Source organism: Monodon monoceros, unplaced genomic scaffold (genome assembly GCF_005190385.1).
Source record: "Monodon monoceros isolate NGI ecotype Baffin Bay Population unplaced genomic scaffold, NGI_Narwhal_1 Super_Scaffold_2, whole genome shotgun sequence".
NCBI classification, from domain to species: Eukaryota; Metazoa; Chordata; class Mammalia; order Artiodactyla; family Monodontidae; genus Monodon; species Monodon monoceros.
Window position 1 is genome coordinate 104,910,119 of NW_021703776.1, and position 25,364 is coordinate 104,935,482.

At 51.5% G+C, this 25,364-nt stretch overlaps 1 protein-coding gene across 2 annotated transcripts in view; it reads left to right on the forward strand.

The window, feature by feature from the left end:
* WDR60 (WD repeat domain 60) overlaps positions 1-25,364 on the forward strand; it is a 44,480-nt gene that overhangs the window by 17,541 nt on the left and 1,575 nt on the right. The window contains exons 7-24 of one of the 2 annotated variants that reach the window (XM_029234345.1): positions 162-216; positions 2,886-2,951; positions 5,536-5,613; positions 6,165-6,390; positions 7,548-7,650; positions 8,819-8,948; positions 10,249-10,360; positions 11,066-11,157; positions 12,418-12,547; positions 14,174-14,346; positions 15,084-15,246; positions 17,870-17,983; positions 18,081-18,142; positions 18,519-18,570; positions 19,638-19,698; positions 22,306-22,405; positions 22,546-22,677; positions 24,338-24,561. In XM_029234345.1, the coding sequence (XP_029090178.1) occupies positions 162-216; positions 2,886-2,951; positions 5,536-5,613; positions 6,165-6,390; positions 7,548-7,650; positions 8,819-8,948; positions 10,249-10,360; positions 11,066-11,157; positions 12,418-12,547; positions 14,174-14,346; positions 15,084-15,246; positions 17,870-17,983; positions 18,081-18,142; positions 18,519-18,570; positions 19,638-19,698; positions 22,306-22,405; positions 22,546-22,677; positions 24,338-24,561 (2,073 nt within the window). The remainder of the gene's footprint in view (positions 1-161; positions 217-2,885; positions 2,952-5,535; positions 5,614-6,164; positions 6,391-7,547; positions 7,651-8,818; positions 8,949-10,248; positions 10,361-11,065; positions 11,158-12,417; positions 12,548-14,173; positions 14,347-15,083; positions 15,247-17,869; positions 17,984-18,080; positions 18,143-18,518; positions 18,571-19,637; positions 19,699-22,305; positions 22,406-22,545; positions 22,678-24,337; positions 24,562-25,364) is intronic. The other variant, XM_029234346.1, reaches the window with a different exon arrangement.

Below are 25,364 nucleotides of genomic sequence, written 5' to 3' on the forward strand. Positions count from 1 at the left end.
GATTGAGTATTCATAGTTCTAACATAGCATGCTTTGCAATATGCCAAACTACTGCCATTCTTAATCATATCAATTGCTGAGCCTTCACTGGGATGTCAATGTTTTAATTTTCAAGTCTTCGTTTAAAATTAATTTTGATTTTGATCATATTTGCTTCCTAGGCATGCAGAGAATTTAGAGAGGAATAATGGGAAAGATAAAGACTCCAGAAGGAAGGTAAGACACTTCACACTGATTCTGTTATGCAGTGGGCGTGGTCCTGCGACTCAGACCCTGAGGCGGGCCTTGTTTGCAGATGGCTTATTTGGTTGGCTATTCCAGGAGGCACATAAGAGATACATTTTAGATTAAAAGACTCAAATGGATTAAAAGTAAAAATATGGACAAGGTAAACCATCAAACAGCAGCTGTAACAGAGCTTGAGTGGCTGGACTAGAGGTGGAGGAACGTATGGTAGTAATAAAATAATTAGCTTGCAGGAAGATGTGACATTTATAAATGAACATGCACCTCACAAAAGAGACACAAAATACGAGAAGCAAAAACTGACAGAATTAAAGGGAGAAATAGAAAATTCAACAGTGATTGAGACTTTAGCACCCACTTTCACTAATAGAATGATAGCATTTCATGCTAGCAGATTAGACAATTTAGATGAAAGGGAAATTCCTGGAAGACATAAATTGGTGGAATTGCCTCAAGAAGAAACAGAAAGTCTGAGTAGATCTGTGGTTAGTAACAAAACTGTGTTAGTGTAGAAAATCTCTCCACAGAGCGACCCAGGCTCAGATGACCTCACTGGCGAACTCTGTCAAACATTCGTTATTATCACTGACGCCCTCACGGCCCTGCTCCTTACGTAGTTGTTTCATGTTCTGGACTAGGTGTGCGAGCACGTGTTTGTGCGCACGTGTGTGTATACTCGAGAAGCACATGCAAGTCGTAAGGTGTAATAGCTGTTTCATGTTCTGGACCACGTGTGCGTGTGTGTATACTCGAGAAGCACGTGTCGGTGATACGGTGTCACTCAGGACACCACAACTCCCAGTCTTCATCTTGTATGCCATTTTCATAATTATCATCAGAAGAGTCTTCAGAATGATTCTTTGGTATCTCTAGAATTGTATGCTGTGGTGTTAAAATTATTATCAAACCACTTCCTGGGTTTTTGTCTTCTTATAGATAACGCGGCAAGCAGATTTTGGCTTCTGTTACCTGTGAAGAATAATCGTTTTCTCTCTCTGATAGTTGTCTGAAACCCTGGCCTGTGAGATACCTGTCCTTAGTATCTCGTGCCATGTCTTTACAGACCTTTATTCCATGTACATACACAAAAGCACAGTAATCTTTCATAAACCAGGTCATGCGGCATGTGTTGTTTGATGTGAGGATGTTTTATTCACTCAGTTTGGGGCAGTGGTTGGATTCCTTACTGTCTAGCTGTAGCCACACCTTAGAAAAAAAAGTTAGCCTTACAAATAATTCTTCCCACATAATCTTTTTTTCTATATTATCTTTCACAATCCTATTTTGATATATATATTTGGGGGATTTGAATGCCTTTTTTTCTGTTTTATATGCACATACACCCCATGCAGCATATACTGTTTTTCCTGATTTGTTGTGGAAACCCCTCCAGTTCTAATGATACAGATCTCCCTCCTACTTTTCGAGGGTAAATTTCTTTCTTTCTTTCTTTCTTTTTTTTTGTTTTTTAGAGAAGGGCTTTTATTTATTTTATTTTAATATTTATTTTTGGCTGCATTGGGTCTTCGTTGCTGCATGTGGGCTTTCTCTAGCTGTGGCGAGCAGGGGCTACTCTTTGTTGCGGTGTGCAGGCTTCTCATTGCGGTGGCTTCCCTTGTTGTGGAGCACGGGCTCTAGGCCCGCGGGCTTCGGTAGTTGTGGTACATGGGCTCAGTAGTTGTGGCTCACAGGCTTTAGAGAACAGGCTCAGTAGTTGTGGCACACGGGCTTAGCTGCTCCGTGGCATGTGGGATCTTCCCGGACCAGGGCTCGAACCCTTGTCGCCTGCATTGGCAGGCAGATTCTTAACCACTGTGCCACCAGAGAAGCCCTAAATTTCTTGAACTGGAATTATTGGATGAAAATATATAGTTTTTAATGTTTTCCTTCTGTCTCCCAATGTTTTTGGTAAGTGTTAGCATTGTTCCCTAGACTTACAATGTGAGCCACATTTGTAATTTTTAATTTTTGGTAGTCACCTTAAAAAAGGAACATAAAATTAATTTGAATAACATATATAATCCCACATTTCTGAAATATTATTCTTTCAACATGTAACCGATATAAAAAATTATGAATGAGACATTTTACATTCTTTTTTTTGCCAAAGGAGCAAAATATGTGATGTCTTTTCCCCCTGAGAGAGCCCAGAAGTGATTTTGAAGATGTTTGGCAGCTCATTCTGGCTTATGATTGGGTCATATATTTTATAGCATCAACATTCTTCAGCATTTATGGAGAGCCCACAATATGCCAGAATAATTTTATGGACACATGGAAAACTGCTCATTTTCTTCATGGTGATACGCTATGCACTCCCCACTCTTTGGCACCAAATGATTTTGAGCAGTGACATCTGAGAGCTGTGCCTTCCTGGGGCCAGTGACCACAGCAGGATGGCCAGCTTCTCCCGTTTTACCTGCCGCCTCACTGGCACAAGGAAGAAGGTTCACAGTTCTCCCCATTTCTTGGAAGAGAAAACCGAGGCCCAGAGAGGCTGAGTTCCTGTGTGAAGTCGCACCGCCAGTGCCCCTCTGAGCAAGGACCTGCGTCCCCATTAGAGGGGGGGTGGGCCCTGTGGCTGCCCTGGGACCCTCCCTCCGTCCCTCTGCGCTGACCAGCTGTGCTGTGTCCCCCAGCATGGCCGCGAAGAGGGCCCCTCGGCGTGGAAGCTGGCCCGGAGGCAAGGGAGCGAAGAGGCCTTGGTAAGGAGAGGACGTGTCTCTGCTTCTGTCCCAACGCGCGCTGTCACTCGTGTCCCGGCTCTCGCGGTGTGTTTCCTGGGGGTGATACCCTCCTCCTTTTAGGCAGCAGGACGTTAGGACGGAGGGGGAGGTGCGTGCTTGCCCCGCGCTGCCCTCAGGTGTGCGGCTTCCTGAGGAGCGTGGGCTGGATGCGTCCTCAGCCTTCTCGTTGTTGCTCTGCGTTGAAAGCAGGTCTGGGGAGAATGGAAGAAACTGAACAGAGGCGTCACAGAGACACAGTTCTGGCCATCGTCAGTGAGACATATTCCACGTAGCAGATAATTTTCAAAAACAAAAGCCAAACCAGAGGCAAAGGAAACGGCCCTTTCCTCCTGTAAGAGGCCATTGGTGACGCCAAGGCACTCTCTCCAAAACTGGGGGTGAAGCAGAAGGCTGTGTGTTCGGGGCCCCTGTGGGAGGTGGAGGAACACTTCCTTGGCACCGTCCTCCTGTCTGCCCCTGACGGGCGCCCTGGGCACCGTGAGGCCCTGGGTGCTTGCCGAGTGATGAGTTGTCGGCACGCAGCGAGCTTGCGATGCTGTGAGTTTTGCTTAAAACTCCTGCATGACGTTTGTCTTAGTTCCTCTTCTCAATCAGCAGGGTCCTGTTTATTGGTACCGTACACGTGGCATGTCATGCACCATAACGTACGGTGACTTTGTATGACGATGTGCCCAAAGCACCTGCTCGTGAGGCAGCTTTTTGGTCCTCTGGGCCTGCGGGGCACGTCCTCATCCCCGGGCTCAGAACCGAATGTCCACTTTGAGGCTCAGCTGGCTTCTCTGTGGCTCCGATCACTGACTTCCTGGCATTGGTCACCACACAGCAGGGCACTAGGTTCTGGAGAGAAGATGAAGCCCTTCCCGCCCCCTTCCTGAGCTCCAAGCTTGTCGGCCCCTCCTGGACGGTCCACACTCCGCAGGCTCACCCTCTGCTCTCCATCCCCAACATCTATCCTGTGTGAAACCCGAAAGCCTGCGAGTCGTCTCCTTGCCCCTGGGCAGATCAGCAGTGCCCACCTCTGCAGCAGGCCTGCGGGTGGGTCTCACCTCCCCACGTCTGTCCTGCCTGCAGGCACCAGGAATGTTTTGTTTCTTCCTCCAGGATGGAGACGGAAGCCCCTTCAGTGATTGAATTTGTGGTGCTTGGGGCGTCCACCACGGGTGCTGGGGAGCCGTGTGGGTATGAAGCAGGTGTGGTGTGATCAGATTTCCTGCTCAGAAGGTTGTCTCTGAACTCCGAGGGCACGAGAGGGGACACGGCAGGGACGGTAGGGGCTAGGCTGGGGGGTGGCAGGGTTGGGGCGGAGGGCCGGCTGGCGGGCGGGGAGAGCGGGGTCCCGGCAGGCTCCTGGTGTGTAGGCTTGTGAGCGGTGGAGGTGCCATGTCACCAGTAAATCGGGCGAGGGGGAGCGGAGGTGGACAAGAGAAGGAACAGCCTTGGGGGAAAGCGTGAGTTTCCTGAACCTGTATTTCGTTTCTGCCACCTCCTGCCCTGGAGACCTGGAATGTCCTTCTGCTCCGTCTTCCCGGCACCCTCTTCCTCATCCCTCAGACCCAGACCGGGTCGGCCTGAGGGTGACACGTGCAGCCACCCAAACCTGCAGAGCACGACTGAGCACACGTCCACTGCAGGACTTACTCAGACTTCAGGGGAGAAATGGAGGCTGGCGGTGGTCAGTGATGGCCGGGCCAGGGGCAGAGCAGCCCATCTGCCTGCTCTGGGGCAGGGCTGTGGGCTGGTCCTGGTTACTGGAGCTGTGGTGGGCCACACGGGACCTGGCTGGCGTGTGCTTGAGCACATGTGTCAGTGTGTCTGTTCTTAACTGCAGATGCCGGGCTGTGATCATGGGTGAGAGGCACAGTGGGGAAGGCAGTGCTGAATGCCAGTCTGTGGGTTATTTGTATAATACCTTCTCTCTTTTTCGCTTTTTAAAATTTTGTTCCATTGGTTTTTTTTTGGCTGCGTTGGGTCTTCGTTGCTGAGTGCGGGCTTTCTCTAGTTGTGGCGAGCAGAGGCTACTCTTCGTTGTGGTGTGTGGGCTTCTCATTGCGGTGGCTTCTCTTTTTGTGGAGCACGGGCTCTAGGTGCACGGGCTGCAGTAGTTGTGGCACACGGGCTTTCAGTAGCTGTGGCTGGCGTGCTCTAGAGCACAGGCTCAGTAGCTGTGGCGCATGGGCTTAGTCGCTGCGCGGCATGCGGGGTCTTCCCAGACCAGGGTTCGAACCCGTGTCCCTTGCATTGGCAGGCGGATTCTTAACCACTGCGCCACCAGGGAAGTACCACACCTTTTTTCTTTAGCCACCAGAATTATAGAGGTTTCCCAAAAAGAATATGATTGTTCACTGTTTTCTCTTTCTGGCTATACTTATAAGTTAGGGTATTTCTTTAAGAGTTGTAATTAGGTTATGTTCATTTTATAGATATTTGAATTTTAAAATGAGCAACATCAAGTGAATCTGAGAAAAAATGTATTTTCCCAACCGATTTGCAAGAGCCAACTTATGATTGAATATTTTAATTGTATGTTTGATTTCTACTCCAGGAAATTGAAAAGGAAGACACCGACTTAGGAAATGCTGGAGCTGGTGAATGTGCAGCCGGTCCTGAAGATGATTTTGAAGTAGGTATAAAAATTTAAAATTTTCTCAGCTTAAAGATAATTTGTTCTAAAATCAGTAACTTAATAGTTTTTTTTTTTCTTTCTGTTGCTCTCAATACTCCTTAGCTGTTTGATTTAGGTCTGGCACCTATAAAAAGTTTGCTATATGTCTACCAATGCTGACCATTATGATGTAATTAAGTGGTTTTTCTATTTAAGCTATTGTTAGTGCACTGCAATCAAATGTGTACATATATGTGCACGTGTGTATGCATATATATGTGTCCGTCTACATGGAGTATACATGTAGCACACGTTTATGTGCACATACACTCCCATTCTCAGCACAAAGGCGTTTGCACGTTATTGTTCATTCAGAGCTCTCAGTGTACGTAGTTCTGTAGTTTATACAGATGCAGAAAAACAAACGCAGCAGTTCATACAGATTTGTGATGCAATGATGTGGAAATCTGTGAGCTGTAGAAGTCGCCCTGAGCCACAGTGAGGACCACGTCTGTTTCAGGCTGTAAGCTGTGTGTTTTGTCCTGTGTGCGTGTCTGCTACGTTTGCAGGGCTACGAGGATGACTTTGAGGTCTGTGACGGGGACGATGACGATGTTGCACATGAGCCTGAATCAGAAGAGACAGCGGAAGAGCTTCCTCTGGCCAGAAGGAGGGAGATACAGGAAATTCAGAAAGCCATCCACGCAGAAAATGAACGGGTCGGCGAGCTGTCCTCGAAGCTGTTTGAGAAGCAAGGCCGGACGGAGCGTGGCAGGGGGCCGGGGCCGGGGCCAGGTACGTGAGTGCATGCTGGTCCCGTGTCGCTCCCGGCCCTTCCGCCCCCGTGACGGCGCCCGGCAGGTGCTCAGCGCGGGGGGGCCTGGGCGCAGCCCTGCTCCTTCCCTGCGCTGTGTCGTCCGTCAGCTGCACAGGCTGCTGTTTTTCTGGAGCCCCGGGCGTGTCAGAGGGGCCGCGTGGCGGCACAGGGTCTGTTCCCCAGGGAGCTGTCCTCTCCCGGCGATTTTCTTTAGGAGATTGGAAATGTATTTCGCTCAGAAGTTCTTGGCATCTGGGTATGATAGGGCTACTTGTAAGGGTAGGAGAGTTCTTTTCATAAACGCTCCTGACTGTCCTGAGTGCCAGGTGTTCTGAGGGATGAGAAACAGGAGGCGCTCGGTCAGCAACCTGCTTGCGGCCTCCAGGCGGGTGCCCTGGCTGGGATCCGGCTGTGCCTGGCGGGTCTGATCAAGCTGTGAGACGGCAGGGGAGGGCACGCTCTTTGCAGGAGTTCAAACACGTATCCAAGAGGAATGAGAAGACAGAGTAAGATACAACTGGAATAAATGTGTAGACAGACGGGGGTCAGTCTGCACGGGAAGCGCAGAAATCCTTGGGGGATAGAGGCAACGGAGGCTGTCTGCATGGGAGGGTGAGGGCCCGAGCTGTCCGTCCTGCTGGGAGCTTTCGGCAGTTGATGGTGGGTCACCAGGTCAACGACCTCCGCACCCTGTGACCTGATGAACCCCTGCCCGCGTCTGCCTGTTTTCTCTCTGCCACAGTGAGTGGCTGATCCAGCATTAAGCTGCATCTGTCTCTGTTCTTCAGTTGTTTTGTGCGTTCACGTCTCAGCTCCCTTACCAGAGGACACACTTTGGGAGGGGGAGGGGGAGAGTGGGGCGGGAGTGGAGGACTGCCTTGTATGTGTATTCTTAAATATTTCTAAACGTAGTGTGATTGGCACATGCGTAGGAAGTTTTGCTTTGTTGCTGAAAGTTTTAGATGACGGTAGCTGGAGTGGTTCTTAAATGCTCGTAGAAGATGTTTAACACTAGTTATGTGTAAAGACCTTACTGAACGTAATTGGTTTGCATGCTTCTGGCTGGTTTACTCTTGATTTCTTTTGCTTGAAGAAACGTTTCAGTGTCACGAAAACGCTTTTTGTGTGTGTGCAGCTGCAGACGTTTCCCCCTCCGAAACCCCTGCTTGTGGGATTTTCCTGGACTTTGCGACAGCCTCACGCCGCCAGAAGAGTCGGACTCAGGCCCTTAAGCAAAAGTAGGTGTGTTGGGAACTTTGCAGAAGGAATTAGGGAGTTTTAATACACTTTTCTTCAACGAACCCTTAAAAATTAGCTCTTGTTTTGTTTTCACTGCTGGCGTTCAGGCACGTGATTTCATTTGTGCTCCGTTTCCCTGTGTCCAGATGTTGTGTCCTGGTGAGGGTGTGCAGTGCTGTAGACAAAATCGGCCCTAGCATTGGTGTTAGTTCTGGGGGGCCCTGGGAGCCCCCATGTCACGGCTGTGGCAGCGTCACAGTCAGGGGCCTGCGAGGCTGGTGGCCGGAACCCCGAGCAGAGAGTCGGCCTGGCCCAGCCTGCGCCTGTGGTGCTGCCCCCTCCTGCCCTGTGGTTGGCGTCACTCAGGGCCAGCGCTCTGTTTCTCGCGTGAGGAAGCTGGGGATTCGTGGGTGAAGAGCCCCACGCTGGCCCGGGCGCTGTGCCTCCTGTCTTGATGTCCTCCGTGGGTGCCGCAGGCCAGTTGTGTAGACGATGAAGCGGAGGCCCCGGGTTAGCCTCTGGTGGAGGTGGATGTGAACTTTGAACAGCCAGGGCCACCAGGCGTCAGAGTCCAAGCTTACACGACTGTGAACTCAGAAATTTGCAGAATTCCTAGATTCATGAAAGTGGAGAACAGAATCTCAGCCCGTGGTCTGCTGTACTAAACCCAGTACAGCCTGGGAGCAGATGTAAGAGTCCACCCAGATCTGGGATGGATGCAGTAGGTTTAGAGAGAGCGGGATCGGCCAGGGAGACGCACTGGCGGAGCGGGCTCTCCCGCCCCCGGGTCTCATGGCCGCCAGCCTCTGCAGTGGCACGGCTCTTCCAGTGTCTTATCAGATGAAGGCGGGGGTGAGGGTGGACAGGGGCTCGCCTGCCTGGACGCGTCCCTCGGGAGTGGCCAGGGCTCAGTCCCTCAGAGCGGGGTGGGTGGCGGGCAGGTGGGATGGGGGCCTGAGGGCGCCGACGGCACAGGTGGGGTTTTCAGCCCCGGGGCCTCGCTGTACACGCGTGAGTTCCCATCTTAGTGACTGTCAGTATCTCAGGCTCCCACCAGACAGACCTTCACGAGCCCCTTGGCCGGAGCCACCAGCTGCTCCTGAGGCTCCCTCCCCCGGCCCATTCTTCCCTTTGCACGTGGTTGATGTCACGTCGTCTCGTTTCCAGGACACGCAGCACGAAGCTGCTCCGGCTTATCGACCTGGACTTCTCCTTCACCTTCTCCCTCCTGGACCTCCCACCAGTGAACGAGTATGACATGTACATCCGAAACTTTGGGAAAAGAAACACCAAGCAGGTGAGTACAAGGTTAGCTACCAAGTGCGAGTACAGTGCGTTGGCAGGAGTTTGTGTGGTGCGGTGTCCTGTTCCGGACGTTAGACCTGGGAGTGGTTGTGAGGGACGCAGACGTCATGTGCTCGTCACCTGGAGGTTGTGCCAGCGTCCTCGGCGCCCTGGAGGCTCCTGGGCACGGATGTGGATCGCTCCTAAGCCCTGAGGACAGCCCCAAGTAGGGGGGTTACTGAAGGTCACTGGGAAGTCACCTCGGATCACTTGCTTGGGTTCCTGTGGGGTGTAGCGTCCTGCACTGCCTCCGAGGCCTGCACGTATGTTCCTGCAAGATCAGCGACCGAGTGCCTCCCAAATCCCAAGACACTGGGCTCACCTCAGTATCCCTCCTGCCTGTTCCATTCTCCTCACCCTCCTCTCAAGGTCTTCCTGTGCCAGGCCCCCCATCACCTGCCTGTGGATCCTTCTTGCCAGGTCCCTTTGTCATCTACCTGTTTTTCTCCATCACCTGGCTTAGGCCACGCAGCCTTTCCTGCCATCTACCTGCCTGTTGCTCTCTGTCCTTGTCCTGCCCTCTAGGCAACTAGGTGACCCCTTCCCGATGACTTACGCTGTGTCCTCTGGCTCCAGGGTTGCTACAGTACGACCCACACAGCCCTGTGTTTCCCTGTAGTACTTCCAGTTGTTGACCGTGTGACAGTCCACCTCCCAAGGTGGTGAAGTCTTGGAGTCAGGGATCTCCTGGGACATTTTTCTTCTGTCCCCACAGTGCACCTATCAACATGCTCTTGGATATATCAGTCAGTAATCTTTCACTGGGGAGAAGATCACAGGAGGAAATTTAAGAAGCTGACTGATTAACCCTGGCTTTGCAGCTGACTCACTCTGACCTTGAGCAGACTATCTAACTTCTTTTGCTTGTTTTCCTCATCTTAAAGCTATTAGTATCAAAACTGTCTTTGCTGAAGCATGTACATTTTTGAAATAAATAAATTTGTGTCTGGTTTTGCAAAGCTGCTGTGTTCTAAGAGAATAGGGTGTTGGTGGACTAGGTCATCATCTTTTCAAGCCAGAGCTGAATTGTTTGTTGTGACTTTTTGAAAACGCTTTTGAAATTTAGGCCCATATTTATCAAATGTTTAAAGACACAACCAGTCTTTGCATGATTGTTATTTATGCCATATGCTTACTTTTGACAGACTAGAAGACTGTCATCATTAACTTAAAAATTGTTAGTTGTTTTCAGCAATGAGAAATGGCTCTGAGGTTGAGATCCAAAGCTAATTCAGCCCAGCTTTGTTTTTCAGGCCTACGTTCAGTATAATGAAGATAACGTGGACAGGAATGTCCAGACTGAAGAGGTTGAGACTCAGGAAGTGTGGACCCAGCACCCAGGGGAAGGCGCGGCCGTGTCTGGGGGTAACCAGCCTCTGCTCTCGACCCTGGGAGTTGTGTTCACTCCCTTTCTTGTTCTTTCCTCCGTCTCGAGTGTGGCTGTCACCACGTGACTGTGGAAACACCAGAGCTCTTCCAGACACCACCCTTAGCACCTGCGCGGAGCTGGAGGCCTGGGCTGGGCCCTGATCGGGGTTCACAACACTTGTTCCTAAACGGAAAGGAACGAGCCCACGCGCCAAACCAGCACTTTGCAGATGGCCTTCTAGAACACTCTCTGCTCTTAATTTGGGGTAGTCTGTTCTCATTCTTAGAGAAGTTTCATCTTTAAGTACATTTTCCAGGTATGTCATATCAAGACAGATGGAAGCCCCTGGAATATGCAGAGTTCTGCTCACCTTGGGTTCTCCTCGGTTATTTGTGTGCTAAATATTGCTTTACTGGTGGTGGATTGTTCCTTCTGAGGAATTACCTCTGTTACTCCCTTTCCTCAGGGAAGCCTCATCCTAAGAAAATAACACACCTAAACGTAACACATACATGATAAACTGATGCTTTAGGTAGGATTCTGTTTACAGACTTCTGAGAAATCAGGAGGCGATCTAGAGGATGAGATGGAACCCCCTGGCTTCCCCTCCAGGGCTCCTGGTTCACTCGTACGCCCTTTGACGTGTGCGACCGTGACTGTGAGAGTTGCGCTGGCTGGTTTCATGTGCGCTGTTTTTTCAGGGAGTGAGCGGAGCGGCCCCCTTGATGCTGCCGCCGTCGTCCCGAAGGTCAACACGCCCCGCCTGTGCAGCTTCCTCCGGGCCGCTTGCCAGGTGCGCTCTGCCCTGGGCAGGGACCCCAGCAGCTTCTGTGGCTGCAGGCACTGTCTGTGTGTTTGGATTCTGTACTGTAACGTTGGTTGCTTGCATTTTAAAATGAATATAGACTAAAAAACAGACATACAAAGTCAGCAAGGTGAGCACACATCTAGGGTATTTGAAACTAGTAAACTCATGACTTTAAAAACTGGTTATGGAAATCTTCAAAGTCCGTACAAAGGTCGAGGGGCGGCAGGTGGCCGCCGCGTGCTTCAGAGGTCCCAGCTTGCAGCCCTTCACCTCTTGAGCTCCGTCACCCACCCCTCAATTATATCAAAGCAAACCACGGTCACCATCCTGGTCCTGCGTGGGTGTTTCTGTTTGAGCCCCTGGAGGAAGAGGATCAGGGTCTGTAATGTTTCTCAGTACATCAAGTGCAAGGTCGGCGTTTGTGTTTCTTCAGTTGTCTCGTATTGTTTCCACGTCAGCTCAGAATTCAAGTATAAAGCACCGATAAGTACAATACACATGAACCTGACATGTAGATTCAGAATGAGCCTGTCCTCAGCCCTGTGCTGGACGCCTGGTGCTGGTCTCCGAGCTGCGTGGCGGAGCGCCTGTTCTTTACGAGATACAACTGTGCTTTCACACGCTTGCACGTGACGTCAGCTGCTCTCAGTGAGAGTTCACACACTCGGGTGCCGGTGACGTGGAGGAAAGGTGGGCTGGAGCAGGAAGCAGGGGCGGCCGGGGTCGGAGACCTTGGTCTCACTGCTGGGCCTCCCGCCCTGTCCCGTCTGTTCTCAGTGGGAACCTCTCCCGAGTCCACCTCACCTTTCTCTTCCCCATCGTCGTCCTGAGCGTGACCCACGACCCATGAGGGCAGTGACGGCGATTTGCTGTCACACTGGGTCCTTACTGCAGCCCAGTGAGCAGGAAGTGGTGCTGTAGGTGGCATTTCCATGCCCCTGTTTCTTCTAGAAAAGCTGGAGGGTCCCTTTCCCCACTCCCGTTATTTTAGCAAAAGGTTTACTATGAAAAATGGCATCCAATGTTAAATAATGGCTCTGGAGTTTATGTTAATGGAACTTTACCTGGTAGTTTCTATTATTGTGTGGAAAGGACAAAATAATTTCATTCTGTCCGTTTATACGATATCTTGGACTTAGGCAGTTATTTTAAGAAACAGGTAAGATTAGGTAGTGCTTTGTTTTATCTTGTAAGATGAGTCCATTTGAGAGTGTTGAAGAAGGACTGCTCATGTGTCTTTGGAAGGTGATTGCGGTTCTGCTTGAAGAGGACCGGGTGGCGTCGGAGCCGACCTGGACACCCCGGGCGCAGGACTGCCCCCTGCGCTTCAGCGATAGCTCCGCGCAGCTGAATACCAGCTTGCCGTTCCTTCAAAGTAAGCGGTCCTCAAAGTCAACATTGACGTTGAGGCAGTGACCCTTACTGTTACACCCTGTGTTAGCAGGGGGATTATTGAACAGGGAGCGGAGGTCCAGCTTCTGCAGACTCGAGCGCATGTGTTACAGGAATGATGGGCACTCACGGGTAGAGGAACGGTGGGAGCGGCGTGAGGGAGCGTCCAAGTGGGAGTCGTGTGGTTAACTTAGCCCAGCGTTGACTTAGATTTAAGTTGATCCGTGGTTACAGAGCATAAAATCCACCAAAGTGAAGCCCGTGTCATCACACATGGAGTGTAACCGCATGTGGTCATAAACGAAACAAACTGCGTGTGCGTGACCAAGTGTAAATTGCTTAAGTGGGTCGCCTCCTTGTTTTTAAAACAAGTGTCTGGTGAGGGCTTGGGTGGCAACCATGGTCCTGGTCTGCGTGGAGAAGGGCAAGGAGTGCAGGGGCCCCGCAGTCAGCTGTGCCGGGTGCTTCTGGGCCTGCGTGACCCGGTGCATTGGTGCCGCTTGTTCTAGAAGTTCCTCTATCCTGCCTGCTGTAGAGATCTAGATTCGTATCCATGCCTCTGCACTGACCATTAGCACAAATGGCATTGTTAATTTAAGAAACTCATGTTGTTTGAGGGTATTTTTGTTTTTAAAAGGTAAGAGTTATCCTATTAGAAAAACAATAAATCATTGCATCTATAGCATTCAAAATACAGCTGTCCACACCACCACCTCCCCCTGCAGCCCAAGAAACAGGAATTAAAGCAGTCCTTTCCTCCAGGAGCTGATGGGCGATGGCAGCGTCACAGATCCGGGGCTGGGGGCCGGGTGTGCTTGTTCCAGAGCCCTTAGTTAGAGACAGAGGATGCACGGGTGTTGTCCGGAACTTGCCCCTTAGTCCCGAGTGTGGGCAGATTGGAGGTTTTTCTTGTGTTTTGTTTTAGTAAAGTGAGTTTTGAGGTAACGGGAGAGGAGGTTGGGACGGCAGGTGTCCTTGACCTGGGCCTGGTTCACGTTACCTGGAGCTGAGCTCCGAGGGAGTGACCCGGGACCCTCACAGAGTCCGCTCGATGCCACCATCGCCAGGAAACGCGCAGCGCTGGTGGCCCACTCATTCTTCTCTGGGTGCCACAGATACTCAGGAGTGTCTGCAGTGTCCCAGGCCTTGGAGCCACAGTGGACAGACAGACAGAAATCCTGCCTCTGTAAGTGGACCGAACGAGGGGAACAGACAGTGTGTCTGAGGGACAGATATCAGGAGGAAGATGGGTGTCAGGCAGGGTCCCGTTGCCGGGGGAGAAGGCACTGATGGCGCAGCTGTGACGCCCCACCCAGGTCACCTGCGCTCCCACGGGCCCGTAGGAGTAGCTGATGGACAGCGGAGTCCCAGGCCGCTTTGTGCCGAGTGCGGAGGAGGGTGGCTTCTAGCAAACGAGGCCAACTTGGACGTTTTCAAGTCGAGCTTGGCCATTTGTAAAAACCCCGATTTCAGATGCGGGCATCTTCGAAAGACCATGTTTATTTCTTCATTAAGCTGAAATGTATCTGAATAATCTGAAGTATGTTAGTTTAACGTGGATTCTGGCAGATCACTAAATGCAGAAACATTTTTCTTGTCTTATCCTCAGACCGGAGAGTATCCTACCTGCATGCCTCTCAGGTTCAGAGGCGGATGGTGGTGTCCGTGCACGGGCGACCTGGGAAAGCCTTCACGCCCCTGCTGGATGGCAGATACGTGCTCTGCGTGTGGGACATCTGGCAGCCGTCGGGGCCCCAGAAGGTCCTGATATGCGAGTCGAAGGTACAGCCCGGGAGAGCCGTGGTGTTCCTAGCAGAAGGCAGGCACCAGGAGGGCTTCCAAGGCCACTGCTTTCTGTCCCTGCCACCCCAGCTGTGTGCAGGGTGACGAGGTGCAGAAACTCCTAGTTGGCAGGACCAGCTGGACGGAGGGGCCAGGTTACCACAGCCTCTCAGTCCCTGGTGTTCAGCACTGTCGTGCCTGTGACTTAATGGACACATGGGCTCTGGCGCCGCTGGGACCCCAGAAGTGTGCTTCCCGGCTTGCTGCAGTTGGTCCGGATATTGTAGAGCTTTCTTAATGTGCCTGAGATTTTCCAGGTCCTTGGCCGCGTGCGTTTCCTGCCCCTGGTTACTGGGGCTGTGGTGTGACGACCACGCGGGTACAGTGGGAGAGCTGCCCTTTTACGTGTGTGTTTCTAGTCATGTGGTCCTTGACCTCAAAGTCGTCGATTTCCTCCAGAGCTGTGGAGAAGGATAACTTTTATGGGTATCAGTTTTGGGGGCTTGAAAATAACAACTTACTGTGATGCAGGATGTAAATAAAATGGCAGAAGAGGGATCAGCCCTTCTGGGCCACCTGATGGGGCTGAATGGAGGCACCGTGGCCACGCCCCGCAGCTGCCATCCCTCCCGTCACCCAGGGAGACGACACGCAGACGCCCTCGGCTTCCAGGTGGAAGGTCCACGGACACCGGTGCCTCCACTTGTCAGCCTCCAGCTTTCTGTGCATCTTTCTAGGTCACGTGCTGCTGCTTTAGCCCCTTTAAAGCCTTCTTGCTGTTTGCTGGGACCGTGCATGGCTCGGTGGTCGTGTGGGATCTGAGGGAAGATGCCAGGATCCATCATTACGTGAAGCTGAGCGGGTGCTTCTGGACGTTCAGGACCGCAACCTTTTCCACCGGTCAGTGACACTGCCCGCCAGCCCAGGGTCTTCCGGAGCAGCCGTGAGATCCCTTTGCATCGTTCATGCAGGTCATCCCAGAGGACGGCTCTGACCTAAGAGCAAAAGAGACCTGTGATAAACAGGAGAAACAGCCTCCTTCCGGTAGCTGCTCGGGCAGTAGCAGTGGTGATGGAAGCGCTCCGTCCTGTTAGCTCTGGGGACTTCAGGTCCTCAGTGAGATGACGCCCAGTTTTAAATCAGTCTGAAGTGCGTTGGTGTGTGCGCTTCTGTGGCTCAGACAGCCCCACTGGAGGCTGAAGGAGAGAAGTAGTGGCCTCTCAGGGGTCAAAAGGAACCAGAACCACTGGAGCTGCCAGGACCCCTAGTCAGACTCCTGTGAATACTTCATGCCAATGCGGCTGCTGCCACAACCAACCACAACCACAACCACAATTACAATTCCAACCACAGCCAACTACAGCCATAACCACAACCAAAATCACAATTACAATTCCAGCCACAGCCAATCACAACCACAACCACAACCACAAACAAGGACAAGCACGACCACCACCCCACCCTGCCCCGCCCCTGCGTAGGCACTTGTGTTCCGGGGTTTTCTCTCAGTGCTTTGTGGACGTGACCTGTTCAGCACCCGTCTCTGCCCACCTGCCAGTGCTCAGGGGTGGGAGGCTCGTCCACGAGCACAGTGACCTCGGGGCAGGGCCTGCACTCAGACCTGACCGTCTCTCACCGTCCTTCTCCCTGTTCCTGCCCAGGGACACCCCCCACCCACGCACCCAACACACAGCTGGCTTTGCATCTCCCCATCTTCATGAGTCCCAGGATCGGCTTTTTCTCTGTAGTTTTACCCTCTCAGAAGGCAAATGATGGGACCCTGCAGGGCCCAGACCTTCACGCCTGGCCTCCGTCCCTTCGGGAGATGTGCCTGTGGTCACGGCTGTGTGGGGCTCAGAACGTCACCCCTCCTTCTCTGGGCAGGGTCCTCTGCTGGGCACCACGTGGGTACTTGCGCCGGCTGGTGGGTGGGCTCCTGGTTAATTCCCGTGGCTGGCGGTCAGGACTGGAGCCTGCACCCCAGGCGCCACGGGCTGAACGTCCTCACCCGCGGGGCCGGCAGACTTCCTGCCCTTCTGGTGGGTGCGAGTGTGTCTCGAGGTTTTATTTTGTGTTTCCCTGAGGACGTGTGATGCGGAGCGTCTCCAGGTGCTTATTTGCTGTCTGTCTTCAGTGGGGTGTGTTTAGGTCTTTCATGCATTTGTAAATTGATTTGTTGCTTCTTACTGTTGCGTTGTTCCGAGGCCTTGTGTGCTCTGGACACAGTCCTGTGTCAGGCGTGTCGGGTGTGCCTCCTCTTCGCCAAGGAGCCTGATCGCCCCTGCCTGGAGCACCGCACATATACTGCGTATCTCTATACATTCTCTGAGTACATCTGTGTTTTATACATAAAAGGGCAAGGTTTCTTTTGTCTCCCAACAACCAATTTTTGCCGCTTTGGGGGGGAAATTGCCACTATTGAGAATGTATGAGTTTATAGGTACCTTATGGGTTTGATGCTGTTAGAAAATATCTTTTAAGAATGTGCGTTTTCTAACTGCTGCTGATATTACTAATTAAACTTTGAATTCACCACCGTGTTCAAAACACTAAAACTCTTTAAGTTTTTAAACTTAATTACTCCATTAACATGCTGCCTTCGTTTTCTTTTGCCATCTAAACATTGTCATTAAAACCTTCGAAGTTTCAGTAACCTCAGGTCCAGAGGACACCCCTTCCTCAGCTGGCCTCCCTCAAGTTCATTGAATCTGAAACCCTGTCACTTATTCTTCGTTCCTGAGACCGTTTTGTCTTTTTCTTCAGTTTCTTTCCTGAGTTCAGCCCTAACTCTCATTTTCTTTCTTGATGTTTTTTAATCCATTTTTGTTCTGGGTTTCTGATTCCAGGTGTTTTTGTTTGTTTACGTGCTTTAAATACATTTCCAAATGTATTTTTGAAGAGATGTGATGTAGTTTGGAGTGTTGGATTTTGGTCTTCTGTTTCATGCTTGTTTTTTGGAGGGGGAATTTTCTTGGGTTGAAATGCTTTCATTTGCACCTTCTCTCGAGTTCCTTCGGTAGCTTTGTGTGGAGTTTGTCTGTTCTTTTCTACTCCTGGACATTTTGTAGATGGATATGCCAGGTCAGAGGAGCTCTGTTCCATTGGACTGTGAGGTGTCGTTTCTTTAAAGGTGCTGCTCTTGGTGGGGGTGGTGAGCCTGCAGCTCCCGAGTCTCCCTACTCCCCGTTCCCTTGCTGCTCTGGCTGTGAGACCCCCCTTCCCCTGCAGCCGGGGAGGCCCCAGCTTCTGCTCTGTGTCTGCGACTCCCTCTTGCCGTGGAGAGCCCCCCACCCGCTCTGTCCATCCTTGTACCTGCCGTCGTGCAGACACAGGGCCCGCCTCTCACAGGTGTGACGGGGTCTGCGGCCTCTGCTCCTCGGTGATGCTGAGAGCCATGGCACGTGTCCTTTCACTGTGGTCCGCGTGGTCTTGTGCTTTGGGAAGATGTGCCTGTCCCTGCACAATGTTAACTGTATTCCACGACTCACTGCGTGCATGTGGTGCCTGTGCTTTTCATCCCCAGATGGTGTCCTGACGTCTGTAAACCACCGCAGTCCCCTCCAGGCAATAGAACCCATCACAGGGTCTGTCTGCAAAAGACAGAGCTGTGTGCTTTCACCGTTTTCTACTCAAGAAGGTACGTGACCCTTCACTTCCATAAAATCCTGAGCTCAAGTTGTGAGATGTGGTTTCCTGGTTATGAGCCGGTCCTTCCCCGGTTCTGTCTTCACTAGAGCCAGCAGGCCTGTCCTTCCACGTCGCTTCCTTGGACGAGAGTGGGGTTCTCAACGTGTGGGTGAGTCGGACGTGCGAGCGCTCACCCCAGGGTTTGCGTGGTGGTCGGTGCTCTGTGGTCGGGGTGGCAGGGGGAGATGCGAGCGGAGCAGGGGCGACCATGCAGTCAGCTACGGTGGGGAAACCAGGACGAGACGGGCTTGCTGGGAATGCCTGTGGGAGTGAAAGGGGAGCAGTGTCAGGGCCGGAGGATGCACAGGGCATTGACCGGTCACAGAGTGTAGAGGAACAGGTCGAAGAAGGGAATTTATAACTTTTAAACGCTAGTCTTTTTTCTGGAGCAATTAAATTTTTAGTGCCTTAATCAGAGCTCGCTTTGCTTAGACTGTTTCCCGATTATTACACGTGCTGATACTCATCTTCAGTGTTCATTTCAGGTGGTGGTTGAATTAGCAAAAGCAGATACTGCAGGTGCAGTAAGTGACTTAGGTAACTATTAAATAAAAACTGAGTTTAATCAACGGTTGCTAAAATCAATAAAGGTTAAAGATACCGATAACCGCTTTGAAGAATCAGTGATTAGCTGCATGGAAAATGAAGATTAAGTTGTGTATTTCATAACCTGTCGGCTGTTGAACAGGCCCCTGATGCCCTTGTCACGGGAGGCCCGTGTGTGTCGTCTGCTCTGTGCTCCCTGAGGGCGTCCCCGAGACGCGGTGTCTAAAGGCCTGGGTGTGTGTGACCCCCAAGACCTCTGAGACTGGAGCCACCGGGGGTGGGGGGGCTCTGCGGCCGGCAGTTTGCTGTCGCGATGCCCTGGGCTGGGGCACCGAGGGGCCGCCCGCCTGCACTTCCTCAGCAGCTCCAGCCGCTTATTTAATGACCAGCCCCTTCACCTTGTTTGGGCCGGGGGCACCCCCGTAGAGCCAGCCAGAAAATAGGACCAGAGTCACTCTGACTTCTTGAAATGAGGAGGGGCCGGTGCTGTGGACCCCCCCTCTCCTGGAGAAAGGATGCGGTGGAAACCATCCTGAGGGGCCTCTCTTCTCAGCCTCGTCTTCGTGCAGCATCCGCTCTGCTCCCTGTGAGCAGGGGCTGCCGTGGGTGTGGGACACCGGGCGGGGCGGGACGGGGCTAGAGGGGCCAGAGGGGGCCTCCCCACCTGCATGACGAACCGAAACCGGCGCGGGAGGACGTTTACAGGAGAGGGTTTCTGTGGGGAATTGGCGGTTTGTTAAATATTAATTTTTTTTCTTTTCTTGCTTAAGTGTACTTCCCTTTTTAAATCAAATCTAAAAATGTAAAGGCTTTTTGATATTGATTCCACCAACGCTCTTCTCCTAAGGCCCTGAAATGCAAATTCTTAATTCATATCCTAAGGCAATTGCAGGAACCTCCCCTGCGTGAGGGACAGAACACTCTTCATCAACCTGCATTTTTGTATTATTTCCTAACACAGATATTTAAGCAATGAAAAATAATTCCAGGCAAATGTAATTGGATTTTGGTTAACTTGTATTACGAGGTGCGTTTATTTCTGGTTTCTCTGTTTGTAGGTTTACTACCTGGAGGGAGGATAAAGTTGGTGCACAGTGCCGCGATTCAGCTGAGTGACAGGTAGGTCTGTGCCGCATCCCTGCTCACAAAGCCCTGTTTCCCACAGGAGGAAATAGTGTTAGGTAGTAAGGCATGGCCAGGCTGGCACTGAAGAGCCCTAACTTCCCCCACTGTATTTTTGCTAAATAGTTTATTTGCTACTTAGTTTATTATTAATGAATCAAAGTAATAAATGCAATTGCCAGGTATAGAGCTAACATTTTTCTTTGATTAAAATGTTTTCTATCTTATGAATTGGTACGATTTGACTCTTTTTCATCCAGTTTTAATACAACCCTGAAGTTAAATAGACAAGTTTCAGGAACTAGAAGCATTGGTATGAAAGTTTTATTCAGAAATTCGGTTTCTGTTTTTACTCAAATAACTTAATATGATGTAGAAATCTTAGATGTATGAATATTGTTTGTGGTATTTATATATTTCATGTTAATTTATTTCCCGAACATGTCTTTTCTCATCTTTTCACCGCAGTCAGGGCCTAGCTATCAGCCTGTGATTTACCCTGGAAAACGCTTTGATATTAGCCTGACTTTTCCTCATTAGACAGAACACCTCTGGGTTGTATCAATGAATTCATACATGCTTCGTGATTGTAAATCACCTGCCGTTGATTTCAGTATAATTATGACAAGGAGTGAGTTACGCTGAAAAAACTCATCTAATACACTGCAGACCCCACCACGGGTGGCCCCCGACAGCTCACTGAATTTCTGTGAGACCATTCTCATCTCCATTATGGCCGTATCACTTCATACCATGCATTGCATTTATCTTTTGACTATAAGTTTCTCCTGTACTTAACCATACGCTCTTTAAAGGAAAGCGTCACCCGTAGCTGATGTTGGGTTTTCCCCGGTAAATGTGTGGCACTGCCTCCCCCAGGTCCGGGTGTAACAAACATCCGTCCAGACCGTGTCCGCACACTTGCCGAGTGGCGTGTGTTCTACGGGCTGCCTCGTGGTGCCTCTTCCCTCAGGGAGGGCCCTTAAGTGCAGACAAGTGTCCAGTAGCCACTGCAGCCGTGGGGTCGGCGTCTGGCAGGGGTGGCGGCGAGGGGGCTGGGCTAAGAGGCAGGCCCCCCGGCAGCTGCTCCCCCTCTCCAGAGCCCCCCTGCCAGGCCTGAGCCTCCCTCCCTCGGCCCCGAACACGGGCATCCCGGGGAGGAGGGGGGACCTTGGGTGAAGTGCCCCTGGCCCCTGGGGCAGCAAGGCCTCCCCTGAGAGTGGCCTGGTGGCACGTCTCCTCATCCCCGTGGCTCGGCACACGCGTGAAGTGCTGGGGGGAGCCATGCTGAGTGGGGGCTCGGAGGAGGGACGGCCGTGGGACAGGGGCTGAGATGAGAGTCAGGGAGCCTGCCCCGGGCAGAGGGAGCCCAGAGGCATGAAGACGCCGACGGTTTCAGACCTGCCAGTAGGTTTGCTGTCAGGAGAAGGGTAGAGTCGGTGGCCTGACCCTCAGGAGGGTCCGCTGCGCCGAGGGTTCAGACAGTTCTCTCGAGGGTGACGGGGACTCTTCTTGGAACTCTACATAAGGAGGGGTGTGTCTTGTTTGCAGTTTAGAACCATGAACTTGGCAGCAGTGTAAGCTTGGAACAGAGGAGGGCACTTGGGGAGAGCTTCGGGAGCTGCCGTGGGGGTGGTTGGAGATCCGAGATGAGAGCCTGAACCAGGCGGCACTCGTGGGGACGGAGGGCTGGGCTCAGTCAAGGGTGGGATTGAGTACACCTGGTGGCCGGCTGGCTCCAGGAACCGGGGAGAGCCTGCCTCTCGCCCAGGTGTCCAGCTCAGCTGAGGGGCACCGTGCAGCTGAGGACCAGGGGGGAGGAGGGGGCCTGGGGGTGGGAAGGGCGGGATGGGCGGGACCTGCTCGGCCCAGCGTGGAGGTGACCGGGGCAGCGGGCCCCGAGGCAGGGATCTCGGCTGGAGGTAAGAAGAGAGGGGAGAGACTGAGGGGCCAGATCCCCGACCCAGGACTGGGGCAGCGTGGCAGGAGCAGCCCTGGGCCCTGGCTGTTACAATACAAACACTGTGCAAGGTAGAAAACAGTCTTTTAAAAAAGCGAGGAAAGGGCCAGAATAAGGGTGGAGCTTCAAGTCAGCCTGCAGGGCAGCGAGCTGGAGCTGACCCCTGCCTGGGACCCTGGGACGCACTGCCTCTCCAGCGGGAGAATCCCAGAAGCCGAGTCGGGGTGCGGTCAGGGGTCCTCAGCTGAGGAGCGAGTGTGGGGCAGACCAGTGCCTGGGGGCTGTCAGCACTGGGACAGCTGCCTGTGGGGGGCACGTCCACGGCCAGGCTCATGGGGAGGGTCACGACGCTGCCATGTGAGGGACACCCACCAGGGTACGAGAGAGAATTGTGCGATCAGAAAGACATTTCTAGAAATGGAACTGTTGTCTCTGAAATTTAAGTCTGTGAATGAAAGAGTGGCTTAGACAGTAGAAGAAAGAGCAAGAGGACGGGCTGAAGGAACTGTGCAGAGCCTATGGTAAGCGAAGGGAAAAGGAACTAGAAGCGCGTCCAGTGGCAGATGGCAGGTGACGGTGTTAAGTGTCACCTCCACCCTGACAGTTTCAAGACTGCCCATCTGTTCATCTTTGCTGTTTTCCAGCCTTTCCCATAAAGGTTATGAGTTTTGGGGCTCCACACAGACACTGAGTGTTAAATTCCTGCCTTCAGACTCTAATCGCTTTGTTGTTGGCACAGACACGGTGAGTAACGGTCTAGATTTCATTCTGTAAGTATTTTTGTTGGAAGTAAACTTACTGTTTGCTTTAATCAGAATGTTGATTAAATTGTTTCAAGAATAAGAGCTTTACCCCGCCTGGTTCCCCCCTTACTCTCCCTTCAGGGCCTCATCAGCCATGGCACCAGACAAGACATGAGAGTGTCTCCCAGGTTGTTCAGGCCCCAGCAGCAGGGCATGAGGCCGGTGAAGGTGAACGTGATTGACTTTTCACCGTTTGGAGAACCGATATTCCTGGTAAGAACGCCTGTTTTTTAAGCACCGATTCTTTCGCAGCGTCTGCTGGGATCCACAGCGCTCGGGTCTGGTCTCCTGAAGTCCCATCCGTGTGGTCAGCACAGCTCGTTCCATGAGGCTGTCGTCTGGATCTTCTTCAGACGTTTTATTCTGACGTCATTTTCGGCTTGTAGAACAGTTACAAGGACGGCACAGAGCGTTCCCCCTCGCCCCCCACCAGCCTGAGTGTGCAGTGACACACTTGCCGTGGCCAGGACGCTCCACCCCAGGGGCTGGGTGTTGGTCTCCTGTAGCCCAGGTCAGTCCTGCTCTCTGTGGGTCTGAGTGCAAGCCCGCGACTGTCCTGACGGTGTCCTTTGTGAGCAGCGTCGTGGCCCGGATCACGTGTCCTGTTCAGTCACTGTGGCTCCTCACCGCCTTCACTGGGACCGGCCTCAGCATCACACAGAGGGCCTGGGCGTCCCCTGTGGAGTCTGGGGACGTCTCCTCACGATTAGATGCAGGCCTTTCCTGACCATGGGGCCCCCCCTTCCCTGTCTGGTCAGCCAGGGCCTGGTGGAAGACGCACAGACCCTGAGCTGCTGCTGCATCTTAGCCCCCGTGTCGGTCACCAGGCGGGTTCTGTCGCCCTGTCATTAATTCCATGGGAGCTGTCGCTGGTCGGAAGACTGCCTTTCCTCACGATCGTGTGTATTTCTTGTCTAAACGTGGACACACGAGGCTTTTCACTGTCTTCAGTGCGTCTCAGATTCGCTGCCTGCATTTATTCCACTGCTCAGATGGTCCCCCCTGGGGAAGGGGTCCCTGGAGGTGGTTCTGACATCGTTCCGGGAGCCCCTCTTTGCTTTCTGGCACAGGAAACCTCGGGATCAGCCATTACTCCAAGGAGTCCTGGCTCCTGTTAGGAGAAAAATACTTAGAAACCAAGACCTGGGCAGTCAGAAGTGCTTGTGTACAGGACACGACATCGAGATCTCTTCTGGTCTCCATCTACTCACCACCCACCCGGCGTCGCACACACACCCTAGTCCCCGGCTGGCCCAGGGTCCCCTCCACCCTCCCGACAGTGGGCACCTGGCTCTATTATGCATAAATCTGTTCATTTACTTTAGAAGCTTTCGTGATTGCTATATCTTGCCTCTGCTTTTTTTGAAAGATTAAATATGTGAAGAATTAAATATATTGAGTAAAAACGAATTGTTTCCTTTTCCTAGGCTAAAAATTTAGTCTTTAACTAGGCCAGCTGAGTTTTGTTTTATGGAAATTTCAATCCAAAAGGAACGTAAAGCCATATTATATGTGCAAATGTATGTGATTTTTTAAAAACAGATGTCCGTCTTGCCAATCTTAATGTCCTGTGCTTGAGTCAGCAATATTCAGCTTTGTTAAAAATAAACACCTATTTATATGTTCACTGAATTCACCAATTATTAGCCCTCTTGGGGAGGGGCAGGGGGTACAAAGTGTATCAGAGTCTCCAAACACTCACCTTCGTGATGACAAGATTTAATGTTACGATTTTATGTTTGGAAAACAAAATATAAACCAAATATTTTTGCTGTACAACAAAAAAAGCTGATGTCCTGAAAATTTTCCTTGGCTACTGAGCTTGAGTAAAAAAGAGAAAAGAACTGTGATAAGGTTTCCCTGCCTCCCCCAGGCTGGCTGTTCTGACGGGAGCATCAGGCTGCACCAGCTGACGGCCGAGCACCCGCTCCTGCAGTGGGACGAGAGCACCCACGGCCGCGCCGTCATTGGCCTGCAGTGGTCCTCGACGAGACCGGCTGTGTTCCTGGTCCAGGACGACACATCCTGTGTGTATATTTGGGACCTCCTGGAGAGCGATTTGGGTCCTGTCGCCAAACAGCCCGTCTATCCGGACAGGTAAGTCTGATGAAACTCAGGATGAGCTCTCCTAGGTGTTTTTTTGCAGGCGCATCACTGATGGTCTTTCTTACTTGATTTATGTATAAGGCCACCACACTTTAAAGTATGGTTATTTATATTTAAATATTAGTTTTATATTTATATATTTGAGTAAGATCTTGAAAAACCACTTTAAAGTGTGTTTGTTTCATATTTAGTCCAAAATAGTCTAAGGATCAAAGAATTATATTCTCTGTCATTCATTTATTTATATTGAGGTATAACTGATGTAAAACATACTGGTTTCAGGTGCACAACATAACGATGCGAAGTTTGCATATAGTGTCTTATGATACGTCTGTCACCTTACATAGTTCCAGAAGCTTTTTCTTGTGATGAGAACTTTTAATATTTACTCTCATCAACTTTCAAATATGCAATACAGTGTTATTAACCATAGTTGCCATGTGTACACTGCGTCCCATGGCTTGTTCATTTTATAACTGGAAGCTTGTACCCCTTTGCCCGTTTGGTCCACACCCCACCCCCTTCCTTTGGCAACCACCAGGCTGTTCTCTGTCTGTGAGCCTGTTTTGTGTGTGTATGTGTGCAGGGTGGAGGTGGGGTTTCACACAGAAGTGAGATCACACGGTGTTTGTCCTTCTCTGTCTAACTTATTTCACTTAGCGTAATGCCCTCAAGGTCCATCCATGTTGTCACAAATGGATTTCCTTTTTTATGGCTGAATAATATTCGACATGTATATGGATATACACACACACACACACACACACACACACACACACACACACACACACACA